Here is a 13,846-nt window from a genome sequence, read left to right as displayed (position 1 = left end):
AAATCCAGGTGGGATCAGAAGTAAGTTTAAACTCTCGCCAAATATTAGGTATGGTCCCGTAGGCCTCTCCGCCTATTAGTCAAAGTGGTCCCGCAAGGCATACAGTCAGCCCTTCCGTTCGGAGGTTCGTGCCCAATCGGCCCAACGCATAGTTATAGCCTTGCATCAAGTCATAGTTAGGGCCTCACCCGTCACGGCCAATCGATTTTCATTCTGTTACGGTCACCGAGAGGCCAACACCCCGCCACCCACCTCAGTGGCACAAAGGCCCCACGAGCCAAATCATAGGTAGAGCCTCTCAAAGCCACTTGGCAAGTAGTTAGGGCGTCACCTGTCACCAACATAAGCTAGCTAATACAATTTCGCCTGTAGGCACTACGTTAGTAAGCTGGGTAAAAAAAAAAAAAAAAAAAAAATACAATACAAACACCGTTTAGGCTCAGTTACACACAGAACTGTTTCTAGCGCTTTTCTGGGGTCCATAAAACCCAAAATAACGCTCCTGATACTCTTTCACGCTTATATTTGCAGGAATTTTCAAGTATCACCCAACAGCAAACCCGCAACCCAGGGCGTCTCCAAGCGTCCCAGAACTAATTATGTTATAACCTCTCTCTTACAGCATAGTAGTTTTCTCGCTCAGGCAGGCCTGTCGACTAACACGAGGTAAGTCTACTCTAGAGCTTACAAATGGTTAAAGATTTTGTTCGCGATTAGCACATAATAAATGTTTTCCGTTGAAACTGTTGTTACATTCACTTCTTTGGCCTTATTTCTCTTAAATTAGCATACAACACTATCAAACTCTACTCAACAGGCATACAACACTACATGTTAACCAGCATCCCAACTAAATTCCATTTTCAACGTCTTACAAAGTTAAAAGCATATTAAGAGGGTTCACAGATTATCAGCACTCAATCCCATCAAAAGACTTCCAATAGACAGTAACTGTTTAAAAGTATCTACGATATTCTCGACACAACCCCCTTTTGAATACACCACAAATGAGTCCTAAAGTTTTTCTGGAATAGCAACCATTCTAAGCTTTGCCTCCAATAGTAACTCCTACAACGCCACTATGTCTTATCCATTTCCCTATACCCAAACAAGCCAAACGGGTCCTCCGGTAGGATTTAAATAATATTCCTACCTTTACCAAATGGGGTCCCGTACCACTTTAGATAGTCTGATGATGTCCAAATTCACTTCCAACCTGCCAGTTCACTGTTGGCCATTCAAGGGAGCCCTAACAACCAAACAATTTGTGTGTTTCATTCGTATTCTATTTCTCAGGTTCGGACTTAACCCACACACATTCACTGGTCACTCCTTTCACATTGGTGCAGCTTCAGCTGCCTCAGGTACCCACATACCGACACACATCATTAAAAACACGGGAAGATTGGACATCACCTGCATACTATAGGTAAATTCCTAAACCTGGAATTGATGTAAGTATGACTTTCCATATATGTCTAAATAACGTTTGTATGTAAATAGGCTTATGTGTGTTATCAGAAATCGCTTCTAATCATTTTTGCCCTCTTTTACAGGCCTAACCTCACGTCAGTTTCGGCACACCTCAACTGACTTGCTATTACTAATACTGCTTCTTTTATTATCATAGCCTAACGTCCTCGTAATGTGCCGTACACAAATAGAAGGCTTGGCCTGTAATTGTGGGAGGCACAACTTGCCCTATATAACGTACTTCAATCCAGCTACCTCTCAGCGACGAACCCGGAAGTGCCCCTCCCACCGCACCCTCAATTTATCATTTCTCCTAGGTGGGCCCTCTTTTACAGGCCTAACCTCACGTCAGTTTCGGCACACCTCAACTGACTTGCTATTACTAATACTGCTTCTTTTATTATCATAGCCTAACGTCCTCGTAATGTGCCGTACACAAATATATATATATATATATAGATAAATAAGCACAATGAATAATTAAGTGTAAATATAGAAGTTAATAAATTGGGGGAATGACAAAATACAGCCAAATGTTTTATCCACAGATTCTACAGCAGCTGAAGAAATACACCCCAAAATAAATTATTTGATCTTAATTTGGTGGTACCTAATATGATTAGTTTTTCCGTTTACGGTATTTTACCAGTTAGCAGTCACATGTACAGAGAAGTATCAAAAGTTTATAAAAGTATATAAAAAGTTTTAAAATTTGGTAGTCTGTGCCAGAAAGTTTAACATTTTTGGCCCACATTAGCAATGCATCAATTTGATTTTTCAAAATGGGAATTTCAACAGATTTGCTAGGTCTGCCTCATTTTGAAGGATTTCAACCTACTAATGTTGCCACGGTATAAACAATTTCTGCTAGCGATAAAAGGACAAGTGAAGCACCATCTTAATATAGTGGCACACAAATAATGCCTTTTCTGTCGGACAATATAAAACATTTCTGCATCTGCAAAAACAGCAGTGTCTACATTTTGACAAAAATAGTGTCTGTCAACCAGATAACGAGAGAGAGAGAGAGAGAGAGAGAGAGAGAGAGAGAGAGAGAGAGAGAGTGTGTGTATATATATATATATATATATATATATATATATATATATAATTAATCTAAATACCTAAGACTTTGAATATAATATTTGTTGTTAAAGGGACACTATAGTCACCTGAACAACTTTAGCTTAAGGAAGCAGTTTTGGTGTATAGAACATGCCCCTGCAGCCTCACTGCTCAATCCTCTGCCATTTAGGAATTAAATCCCTTTGTTTATGAACCCTAGTCACACCTCCCTGCATGTGACTTGCACAGCCTTCCATAAACACTTCCTGTAAAGAGAGCCCTATTTAGGCTTTCTTTATTGCAAGTTCTGTTTAATTAAGATTCTCTTATCCCCTGCTATGTTAATAGCTTGTTAGACCCTGCAATAGGCTCCTGTATGTGATTAAAGTTCAATTCAGAGATTGAGATACAATTATTTAAGGTAAATTACATCTATTTGAAAGTGAAAACAGTTTTTTTTTTCATGCAGGCTCTGTCAATCATAGCCAGGGGAGGTGTGGCTAGGGCTGTATAAACAGAAACAAAGTGATTTAACTCCTAAATGACAGTGAATTGAGCAGCGAGACTGCAGGGGAATGATCTATACACTAAAACTGCTTTATTTAGCTAAAGTAATTTAGGTGACTATAGTGTTCCTTTAAACTTAGAATGTTCCTATAGATTAATCTTTTCCATATCTAAAATCCAAATTAGGAATATACTCCTTTCAATTTATTTGCTTTTTAAAAAAAGAACTTATTCAAATTAATTCCACATCACATACAAGTTTCTAATGTAAACAACCTAGGGTATTTTGAGCCAATCTTGACAGGACTTTTCGTTATTATTTTTGCATATTTCATATTGACTTTAGATCAAAACTTCTGAGGCTTGGCTTATGCTGCTGTAGGCAAATAAACTCTGTTCAGCCGCATTAGCAGGATTTTGTGAAGTTACAGTATCAAGTTATGATCAATTCAGTATTCACAGTGATTGTTCTATTAGTTTCATGTCAATTCTGGGGGATTGTATTCACCGTATTTACATCTAGAGCAATCACATGCACAGACATAGAATACAGCCTGGTGTGCACCTTGACTAGCTAACTAAACTATATATTTGGGTTCATGCGTACTGTCAAAACTACTGTTGAAAGGCTCAATTTCTGCTCATACTAACTGTAAAAAAGCTTACGTAAAGTAAATTCGTATAGATAAATACAGCGAATTGTATAAATAAAAACAAAGGACAAACAACCACTTAGGCTGCTTGACATTCAAATTGTATCAGATATTTTCTTTTTTTTACACACACATATGCCCAAAATGTACACATTTATGGTTCTTTACTCTAGATTCTGTATACTTATACATTATCTAGGGATTTTTTTTTACCGAAGATCCTTGTAACAAATCTCTGAAATAAAAAAGGACACGTACAGAGAATTTGGTGTAAAGAAAGCATACTGGAGTAAATGTATGATTTTGGGCATGTGCACGTATAAAAAAAAAAATAAATAAATAACAAGACAACAAAAAAATAGGCAATTTGCAAAGAGCTAACAAATGTCTACCTGAAAGAAGGACAATGGGCTGGCAAAAAATAAATCGTATATAACAGTTTAATTTTGTATTACAGGGCAATAATGTGCTATGCAGGCGGCTGCTCAAAATGCTGTATACAACATGCATAAAGCCTCTAATCACCTACAGTGTGTGTATAGACCTGGCAGTGGGTTATAGGAGGCTGTTTGCATTGTGTATCCTCTCCTGTCAATGATTATATATACTGTATCTTTATATCTCACACTCACTATTTACCATCCCTGCCACTTACACACACACATTGTCTATCATTCACCCAATTTCTCACTGTGGCGTTACTCAAGACTATCACTTCCCCTCCCCTCTCTCTCTCTTTCTTTCACTCTGCTCCTCTCAGCCCTTCATTTCCTATGGCCCCAATGTTTTGTGGCTCTTACACTTTGAAGCAGATTCCTCCTCTGCGCCGCCATCTTGGACCAGAAGTGACCGTCGGGCTTCGTGGGATCACATGACTCAGTGCTGGGATTGAACAGCTGCAGCGACATCTTGTGGTCAGAAAGTAAACCTACCAGCGTTATTTGACAAAGGCAGGCTTGCATTACATGCACATTTTCTGTTTGTTTGTTTGCCTGCCTGTGTGTGTAGATGCCTGTTTATAGTTTGGTGTAACATAAAAGCAGGTTTTTTAACCTGGAGGATTTAAAAGTAATTGTTGAGAAGAGCCCGGATTTTACCAGCACAGACGGTATTTGAGGCTGCCCAGCTGGTACCGGTTTATTAAAAATACTGCCAATACAATTGTCTGTATTTCCCCCCCCCCCCCCCCCCCCCCCCCCCCCAGCAACAGAACGGAGGATGCAGTTTATAAAAACAGCCGACCAAGCTGAGGTGTGTGTGCAGTGATGGTCCCCTGCCTGACCTTTAACTGACATCTGCATGATCATAGATACACGGATTGCAGCTACTTAGATGGACACTATAGTTTGGAAACCGCCATTTAGGTTGCTGGCCCCCCTTGCCCCAATTAAAATGTACCTTTTTTCCAGCACTGCACAGGTCCAATCGCAGCTGGCTCTGCCTTCTTGGCTGAGCTTACCACCCTTGATGATCTCAGCCAATACCAAAAGCATTGAGAGACTATTGTACATGCGTGGCAAAACACTGTGCTGTGCCAATCAGCACATCCTCATATAGATGCCTTGAGCGTCTCCATGCAAAGTCTCTGAGTGACTGCCACTAGAAGTGTTCCTAAGCTGTTATGTAAACACTTAATTTTATCTGAAAAGGCAGTGTTTACATTAAAAAGCCTGCAGGGACTGGCTATAGACAACAGAACAACTACATTAAGCTGTCTGCTCCAGGTTTCCAGTGACCTGAACACTGCTCTGTGCTGAGTGACTGCAGAGGAGATCTGACTTTGGAGGAGGTGGTTGGAAATAAGGACGTCAAATCCGTTTTCCACTCTAAGTGCACCACACTCCAGAGCAGGACCAGCCCAATACATTGTGCTGCCTGGGTCCACTACAGAGTGTGTGCGTGTAGTGGATGTAGTGTATAATGTGAAGTGGATGCAGAGTGTATGTGTGTGTATAGATGATGCCATGTGTAGTGGTTGCAGTGTGTGCAGGGCTGCCATCAGGGGGTAACAACCATGATGGTTGTCACCGACCTGGTGGTGCTGGGGGATATATGCCTCCTAATCTGTTGTGGCGGAACTGCTGCTGGTGCCGCTGCAACGGGGCCCACATGGCGATTTGTCTTCAGGGGCCCAGTCAGCATTGCGGCCCTTTAATAGCGCAACAGGGACCCTTTAAAAAGGCAGTCATAGGGGCGGGGCCTGACAGCAGACATGGCCGGACGCACTTTTCGGGAGCTCCTGCAATAACGGACCCACAAGCGACAATACCGACAGGCAGGACAGCATAAGCGACAAACGGTGACTGGGAGCAGAAGCAGAACAGCACCCAGCACACGAGGATACAAACCCGGCACCGATCTGCCGCGGAAAAGCTGCAACAGGCCATGCGGCCTAACCTAATGCAGAGCATGAGGCCCGGGGAGGACAGCCGACCTCCCTGCACAGTACGAGCTCCTAAGCAACAGCCCTGCTGCCCCCCCCTTTGGACCGGTGGGGGACATCCCGGTCCTCGCTGGGGACGATTACCCCCACAAGCATACCTGAACAAGCAGTGTACTCGCCCAGCAAAAGAAACCCGCAGGGCCCAGCCAAGATGGCGGCGCGGCCCCGGGTCAAGCAACCGTGCATCACACCGCCCGAGCACACAAAGGACTTTGTGGACTTGGTAAGATCTCACCACTGGGCAAGGCTGAAAGCGCGGATCCAACCCTACCAGAGGGTGATGAGAGCGGTGGCTGCGTGGATTCGCCCGACCATCCGGCGTACCTTACAATGGGGGCCCCCTGCGGCTCCAGAGCGGCCTCCACGCGGGGCTGGAGCCCAGGCTCAAACTGGCGGGAAACGACGCAAGGCCTTCTGGACGCCAATTCTCACGACCCCACACAGCAGAAGCAGATCCGACATACCTCTCGCTCAGCAACCACAGACAACAACAACGGGCAGCAGAGCATAAGCCTGCACACAGCAGCCCATAAAGCATGGCGTGCCGACGACCGGACAGCAACGAAGCTGGACCCCAGGAGACGCAACAGGCAGCAAACCTGCTCACGACATACCGGGGTGGAAATCCAGAAGGGACTCTTACCCAACGGCACAAGCAAGGCTGCTAAAACGGGCATCGGGTGACACAGTAGACTCTCAAGCACCACACGGCCTACGGCCGACAACCCTGCCTATGAAGCAAAGACTGATATTTACAGCAGACGGAGGCAAGGCATTGCTATCATGCTTAGTGTTAGGCATGTACCCTAGCTACTCCTAATTTCATCTCAGATAACAAGCTACAATGATTACTGTTTATTTCTTAGCATTTACCTTTCCCATCAGAATCGGCCTACTCCCTGAGTTACTGGTAGTGCAGGCCAACATACTGCTGTGGTCCTGAAGTGACAGAATACCTTGGAAATGTTATGTATATAGATTTTATAAGTATATGAGCATAGCTAACATAGCCCTGTAAAACGACTAATGATACACAATTACACTAATCGGGTTGCCCATGGCAGGGTTATTGCACTATTCTAGCAATGCTATTGTGTATGAGTTTATATATATATATATATATATACGGGCATAGCTAATAGATATTTTCCGTCATATGTACATGATTCTAGCATGTTACTATTAACGATATGCTATTTTGGTTTAATCCCTTATTTTATGCTGCTCACTACCACTCAAACGTGTTTCACTAATCCTGCTTATTGATGGCTTTACACCACGCATACGTATTTACAGCTAGCCTTACTATAGAGATGACGTAGCGGAGCCGACAGTAGCGAACACAGACATACATATATTATCCTTGTCACATAACAGGGCATTTCACACAAGGCCATGATATTCACCCTCTACGAGCAACCGATACATCCCCCACACTGCTTTATATAACGCAGCTAAGCGACTCGCCATCAGCCAGGGGGCAACAATGGAACTCAACACTGTTATTAATACATGCATGACTTATTGTCTAACCAGCTAGCCTTTTTTATTTCGGTTTGACATTTTTCTGTTGGGGTCACATACCTGCAGAGTTTACCACTATTAGGCTACAGTGCCTCAACTATAGGCTACAGTTAACAAACTTAACCGTACCAGCCTGACTATTTAGCTGGCAATGTATAATTGTATTACTCGCGATGCCAACGATTTAACCTTCGCACTGACTAAGCCTGATTACAGCGTAAATGTACACTTAAAAACTACGCTAGATAGCTGGGTGATATTACACCATAACTTTTTATCGCTTCTATTGAGCGTAACTTATGTCCGGTTTCGCGACCAACACATGTTTCTTAATGTTTAATGTTATTATGTTAGTACCGTATACAAGCATATCTGGACCACGCTTTCATGTCCTTTATTTTAACAAAATCGTTAGATGACCCGACCTTTCCGCTTCAAAATATAAAAAATGTGCAGTTCTCTCATTTGCCATGTATGATAATGTACGATGATGTTATGCCTGGGACTGCTGTTATGGCACCACGGGCTTGCTGTTAAACCTTGCACAACAAAAATAAAGAATAAAAAAAAAAAAGGCAGTCATAGCCAGTGCTGGGAAGAAGTGAGAGCCACTCAACACACACTGCATCCTTGTGTGTGGACTTGGAAGCAGGCCCCGGGGGGTCCCAAACCTTAAGCTGTGCAAAGGGCCTAGAAATTTCTGATGACAGACCCGAGTGTGCGTGTGTGCATAGTGTATGCAGAGTGTGTGTCTGTGTAGTAGATGCAGTGTCTCTGTGTAGTGCGTGCAGTGTGTGTTGTGGGGTTGGAATGGGGTTGCAAGTTTAAAAAAATAAAAATATATATAGTTAGCTTTATTCCCCCTTCCCTGCCTCTTACTTGTTGTCAGGGAGGGAGGACATTAGATTTCCTGTGGTCCGGTGGCACAGCAAGCTTGACCTGTAAAAAGGGGGCCCAGAAGTCTAATCATCCCTTCCAGCAGCATGTCCCCTTCTCTTGGAAAAAGTGAACAGGGCTGTCAAAGTGCAGCATGGAGCCATGGCCCCACCAGGACCAATGGACTGGCTGGCCCTGCTCCAGAGGATCTGATAAGGCAGAGCAGAAGAAAGAATGCACAGCTCACATAATTCTTCTAATCTACTGAAAGTGACATCTCACTGAATGTAACCAGACACTACTAAAGAATATAATTCAAGTAAGTTCACTGTCACAAACCAAAAGTCACTATTTTATTTGCAATAATTTTTATGTTTTGGTAAATAGTTGTGAATATCCTTTTGCTTATCCATATAAAATATTAAAAAGCAACTGTTCTTTAAAGGAACACTCCAGTGGCAAGAAATACAAAATAAGCAAATATCACTATTTAGTATATATACCCTATATATTTAGCATACATACAGCCAATTTGGCATTGCCAAGAGAAAGATGAGAGACATGAGACCGGACAATGCAGAAGAGCTGAAGGCCACTATTGAAGCATCCTGGTCTTCCATAACACCTCAGCAATGCCACAGGCTGATAGCTTCCATGCCACGCCGCATTGAGGCAGTAATTGCTGCAAAAGGGGCCCAAACCAAGTACCGAGTCCATATGCATGCTTATACCTTTAAGAGGTCTGATATTGTTTTATGTACACTCCTTGTTTTATTGATTGCATGTAATATTCTAATTTACTGAGATTGTGGATTTGGGGTTTTCATGAGCTATAAGCCATAATCATCGCACTTATGACAAATCACGGCTTGAACTATCTTGCTTTGCATGTAATGCGTCTATCGCATATATTAGTTTCCCCTTTTACATGGCATTACTGAAATAAATGAACTTTTGCACAATATTCTAATTTTTCGAGCATCACCTGTACATGTTTGTGTTCCTGACCCTTTAGTGATCCTTTAATGTACCTACCAATGTATCTTTATTTCACATATCCACAGCTGTGTACTGATCTAGCAAACATTGCAGTTTTGCTTGCTTGGCTTTTTATTTTTCTAGTGGGAGCTGCCTTCTAAACAAAATAACCACAGATTACACGTTAAAGGACTTCCCCAACATGTGTAGCTTATTGGACATGGGTAAAGAAAATTAAAACATTATTAATCCAGTCCTACTTTCCTTTTTTCTGTCACTGGATCTTTCATCTTCCACGTCATGTCCTTGGAACAGCGTGTGCATGATTAATACGGTACAGTGATTTGCCCATGTAAGTGTAGATGACCATGCCCAGGCATAATGTAATCAATGTATTTCTAACAGTGTCCCTTAAAGGGAGCAAAAACACGACTTCAGGGCTATATAAGGAAGTCCTTGATTTTTTTTAAAGTAAGTAGTAAGTGTAAACATCAAAACTAGAATTTCCATCTAGCAAATAATTAAAACCTGTAAGTCAAGTTGCCTAAAAGTGCAAAATGTTCAAGTAAATGTGAAATGTATAAACTGGCAAAGAAGGTAAAAACTAAAATAAAAAAATACATATAATATTGTCTGCATGAAGGTGTTTATTTCCTTGAAGTATATAAAAAAAACAAAAAAAAAAACTATGAACTAGAGGGTATTCCATATGGAGGATCTGAATAACTATATTTTTATATTGCTTGCTGTTTGGAAAGCACATTTAGGAGTACTTCAAAGTGGAAACTAGTCTTGTTTGTTATGATAGTCATTTTCATTTTAAGACAGAATAAGTGATGCTTTTGAATTGAAGCATAGTGTGATATGGTGCTATAAAACATAATCTGCATGTACTCTAATAGACCAGAGCAGGGGTAGCTAACCTTCAGCACTCCAGATGCTTTGCAAACATCTGGCGTGCAGAAGGTTGCCCCTTGGTCTAGAGCCCTGCAGTATCTGGATTGTATTAGAAGGGACTGATCAATTATTCAAGTGTAGATAGAAGGACCAGGTGGCATAGTGGACATCCTTACCTAGTGCCATATTTAATGTTAATAGTTCAGACATATGCCCATTGATATGGATATAGGCAATAGGATGATGTAAATACCAAGTAAAAATCCAGAACAAAAATACTTTGTTGCAAATATGAAAGCCCAAGTTACAAAATTATTTTCCAACTATTGCAGTATTTTCTGAATCAGATGGTGTATTTATTTTCAATACCGTAATATTGTATGTTCAATAAGATAAAAAAAACAAAGAATTCAGTAGACAAGATAAGTTTCAATTGTAATTCTTTATTGAGATTACACACGAAAGTAACCAATCTCACATGGTACATGTATGTAAACGCAGTATATATTTATATGTGTTCATAAACAATATTATACATTGTATATATTTATATATGTATAGAAATCTAATTTATAGGCAGTGACATCGGGAAAGTCTGGCTTTTCAGTTATATACATTATTTATGATCAGTGTTAATTTCTAATTGCAAGTCATCGTGGAAGAATAGAATTAGTTCCTATCATTTTAAATGAAATAAATTAAATTTTGATGGTCTCAGTATATAAACACAGCGACTGGAAATGTCCAAATCTTAAAAAGGTCATTCACAGCCCGATAACCATTCTGATGACCAACATAGAAAATTCCCTTCTGGGGTCACACTCGTAAGGAAAGTAAATAAACGCAATAAAATAATCAATGGGGAACTAAAGAAAGTGAAATCAATGTATTGGGTCTTCAACTGGAAATAAGATTGGCATGAAGCACACTCAGTCTAGAGCAGAGCGTATAGGAAAAAAAAAAAGGACTAAGACACATGGTAGACACGGACATAGCAGTTTTTGAAGAACAAGTTAAATGGGAACATCAATAATGTTCAGATAAAAATCCAACCTGAACCGCTCACATATACCAATGACCGTTTTAGTCGTTACGTTTCATGCTTTATACCTGTCTCCCCTCAATGGTAAAACTTATGAAAGTTACTCACATCGATGAATCATCTGGCATTACCATAATTTGTTATAAGAGTTTAACAATTTAAAAATCTAAAATTGTGCATGCATGTCGGATATACCCCAATGTTATACTTGTTGCAAAATGGCCTGAGGATTGCCGTCGAGGTACCTCAGGTTTATGTTATACTTTTCCTTCTTTGAAATGCACTACAAAAATAAAGAATTAAAAAAAAAAAAAAAAATCCAACCTGTATTACTGCATAAAGTAGATTTGTCATTAGTTACTTCCGTTTTTGTCTACCACCACAGAGGCTTATATATTGATATATAAACTTCTGCTGGCCTATCAAGGAACAGCAAGAGGCTTTCAAAATATATATGTAAAAATAAAAAAAATCTAACTAATACTCAATTCAGGCAATGATAGCTCTAAAGTCTAAGGAACATGATCTTTCAATATCGATTTATAACACTCTTGTAGAATAGATGGAAAGAGCAAGCTATGAACAACCCAGACTACATTAAATCTAATAACCATTTCACAGCCCTGCCTAAAATGGTCACCTCGTGGTGTGAATATCTAGATATTTCAGTCAGCCAATCAGCAGAGTGCCCTGCAACCCAGTAACTGCTAGGAACAAGCAATTGCTATGCAAAGGTTCTTCCGTGTCCAGTGAAAAATTGTATACATTTGAGGGTACTACCACACACTATGTGTTTGTTTCAAAACAAGTGCACATGAGTATGCCTTTCTGTTACATAAGTTGTATTTCCCTGCATTTAAAGGGACATCATATTCACCAAACAACTTTAGCTTACTGAAGCAGTTTTGGTGTATAGATCGTGTCTCGGATGTTTCACTGATTAATTGACTGCCATATAGGAGTTAACTCATTTTTGCTTCTGTCTATGCAACCCCAGTTACACCTACCCTGGCTATGCAACCCCAGCTACACCTACCCTGGCTGTGACTGACACAGCCTGCATGAAAACAAAAAAGTTACATTTTCATTTAGATGTTAAATATTTTTTTTTAAAAAGGTTAACATCTGGATGCAAATAAAAACCATTTTGTTTTCATGTAGGCGGTGTCAGTCACAATCAGGAGAGGTGAAGCTAGGATTGTACAAATAGAGTGATTTTACGCTGAAATTGCAGAGAATTGAGCAGTAAGACTGGAGGGGCATGGACTATACACCAAAACTGTTTCATTAAGCTAAAGTTGTTTTGGTGCCTATAGTGTCCTTTTATAAGCTGACAGAAACAAAACAAAACACTTTGAAGATGTATTATTCAGTTTCAGTGTGCTCCTCTCTATAAACGGTCAATTTAAAGTTGAACAAATTACAAGCAACTAGGTACATAGAGGGTCAATGCAGACAACCAATTAATCTCGTTTATAGAGTATAAGAAGCTATATATACACGAGTACCTGGAATCGAGTGCCGGGCTAAGCTCCCGGGCTGGTTTCCACACCCATGTTGTCATCAGTCTCCCTTGCAAGGGCCAATTAAATGCTTCTCATAGAAAAGCATTTGATTGAAGGGATGGACCGTGGAGGAAGAGAATATTTATATATATATATATATATATATATATATATATATATTAACCATTGCAGGGAGGACCAAAATAAAGAAGGGAGGGTGGGCACATTGAAGTTTCCCCTTACAGGCACCGTCACCAACATGCAGTGCGCTGATGGATGGATGCATTTTGTGCACAGAATTGACATTAGGCAGCCAGGTATAGAGTTCCAAGATGCTTAATTCACATGTGCTGGGGGTGAAACTAGCTCCCAGCACAAAAGTGCAAATACCTCGATATGTTCAGTATTTCAAGCAGAAATACTGCACATACAGACTCCTATCAGTATGACCACTTCTAAAAGCAGAAGAAGCCATGGTGGTTGGACTATTTCTTTAGAGATTAAACAATGATATTCCCCCGGTTTCATTTGTTATCTACAAACTTGCAGCTCCTGCAAGCCCTGAGAATGGATTAATATTTATGGGGAAATCTGAAGTTATAGTTCTCTCCAGAAATCTTGAATGTTTTATGGCAGGATGACACCCTAGCTGCACATGCTGTATAAATAGCATATTACAGGGGGAAAGGGGAGTACATAAGCCCAATTTGAAGGAACATATATTGAAAGCTGTCATCAGGAAACCTAAGTTGCATTAAAGGAACACTATAGGATCAGGAACGTGTATTTCTGACCCTATAGTGTTAAAACCACTATTTAGCCCCCCTCCCACCCCTCCCCCCAGTAGTAAAAGCTCACCTTATTTCCAGTACGATGTGAAGAT

At 40.7% G+C, this 13,846-nt stretch overlaps 1 protein-coding gene and 1 long non-coding RNA gene across 2 annotated transcripts in view; both read right to left on the bottom strand.

Annotated features, from left to right (window-relative positions):
- TAB1 (TGF-beta activated kinase 1 (MAP3K7) binding protein 1) overlaps positions 1-4,563 on the bottom strand; it is a 58,097-nt gene extending 53,534 nt beyond the window's left edge. The window contains exon 1 of the mRNA XM_063426391.1: positions 4,499-4,563. Coding sequence (XP_063282461.1) covers positions 4,499-4,531 — 33 coding nt within the window. The 5' untranslated portion in view covers positions 4,532-4,563. The remainder of the gene's footprint in view (positions 1-4,498) is intronic.
- A 6,276-nt stretch (positions 4,564-10,839) lies between these two features.
- LOC134568765 (uncharacterized) lies at positions 10,840-13,099 on the bottom strand. Its single transcript, XR_010084057.1, has 2 exons — positions 11,783-13,099; positions 10,840-11,469 (listed from the first exon to the last, which is right to left on the bottom strand). It is a non-coding gene; the product is annotated as an uncharacterized LOC134568765 (long non-coding RNA).
- Positions 13,100-13,846: the final 747 nt, after the last annotated feature.

This window comes from Pelobates fuscus, chromosome 7, assembly GCF_036172605.1.
Source record: "Pelobates fuscus isolate aPelFus1 chromosome 7, aPelFus1.pri, whole genome shotgun sequence".
Classification (NCBI taxonomy): domain Eukaryota; kingdom Metazoa; phylum Chordata; class Amphibia; order Anura; family Pelobatidae; genus Pelobates; species Pelobates fuscus.
This window is presented reverse-complemented; position numbering and strand designations above follow the sequence as displayed.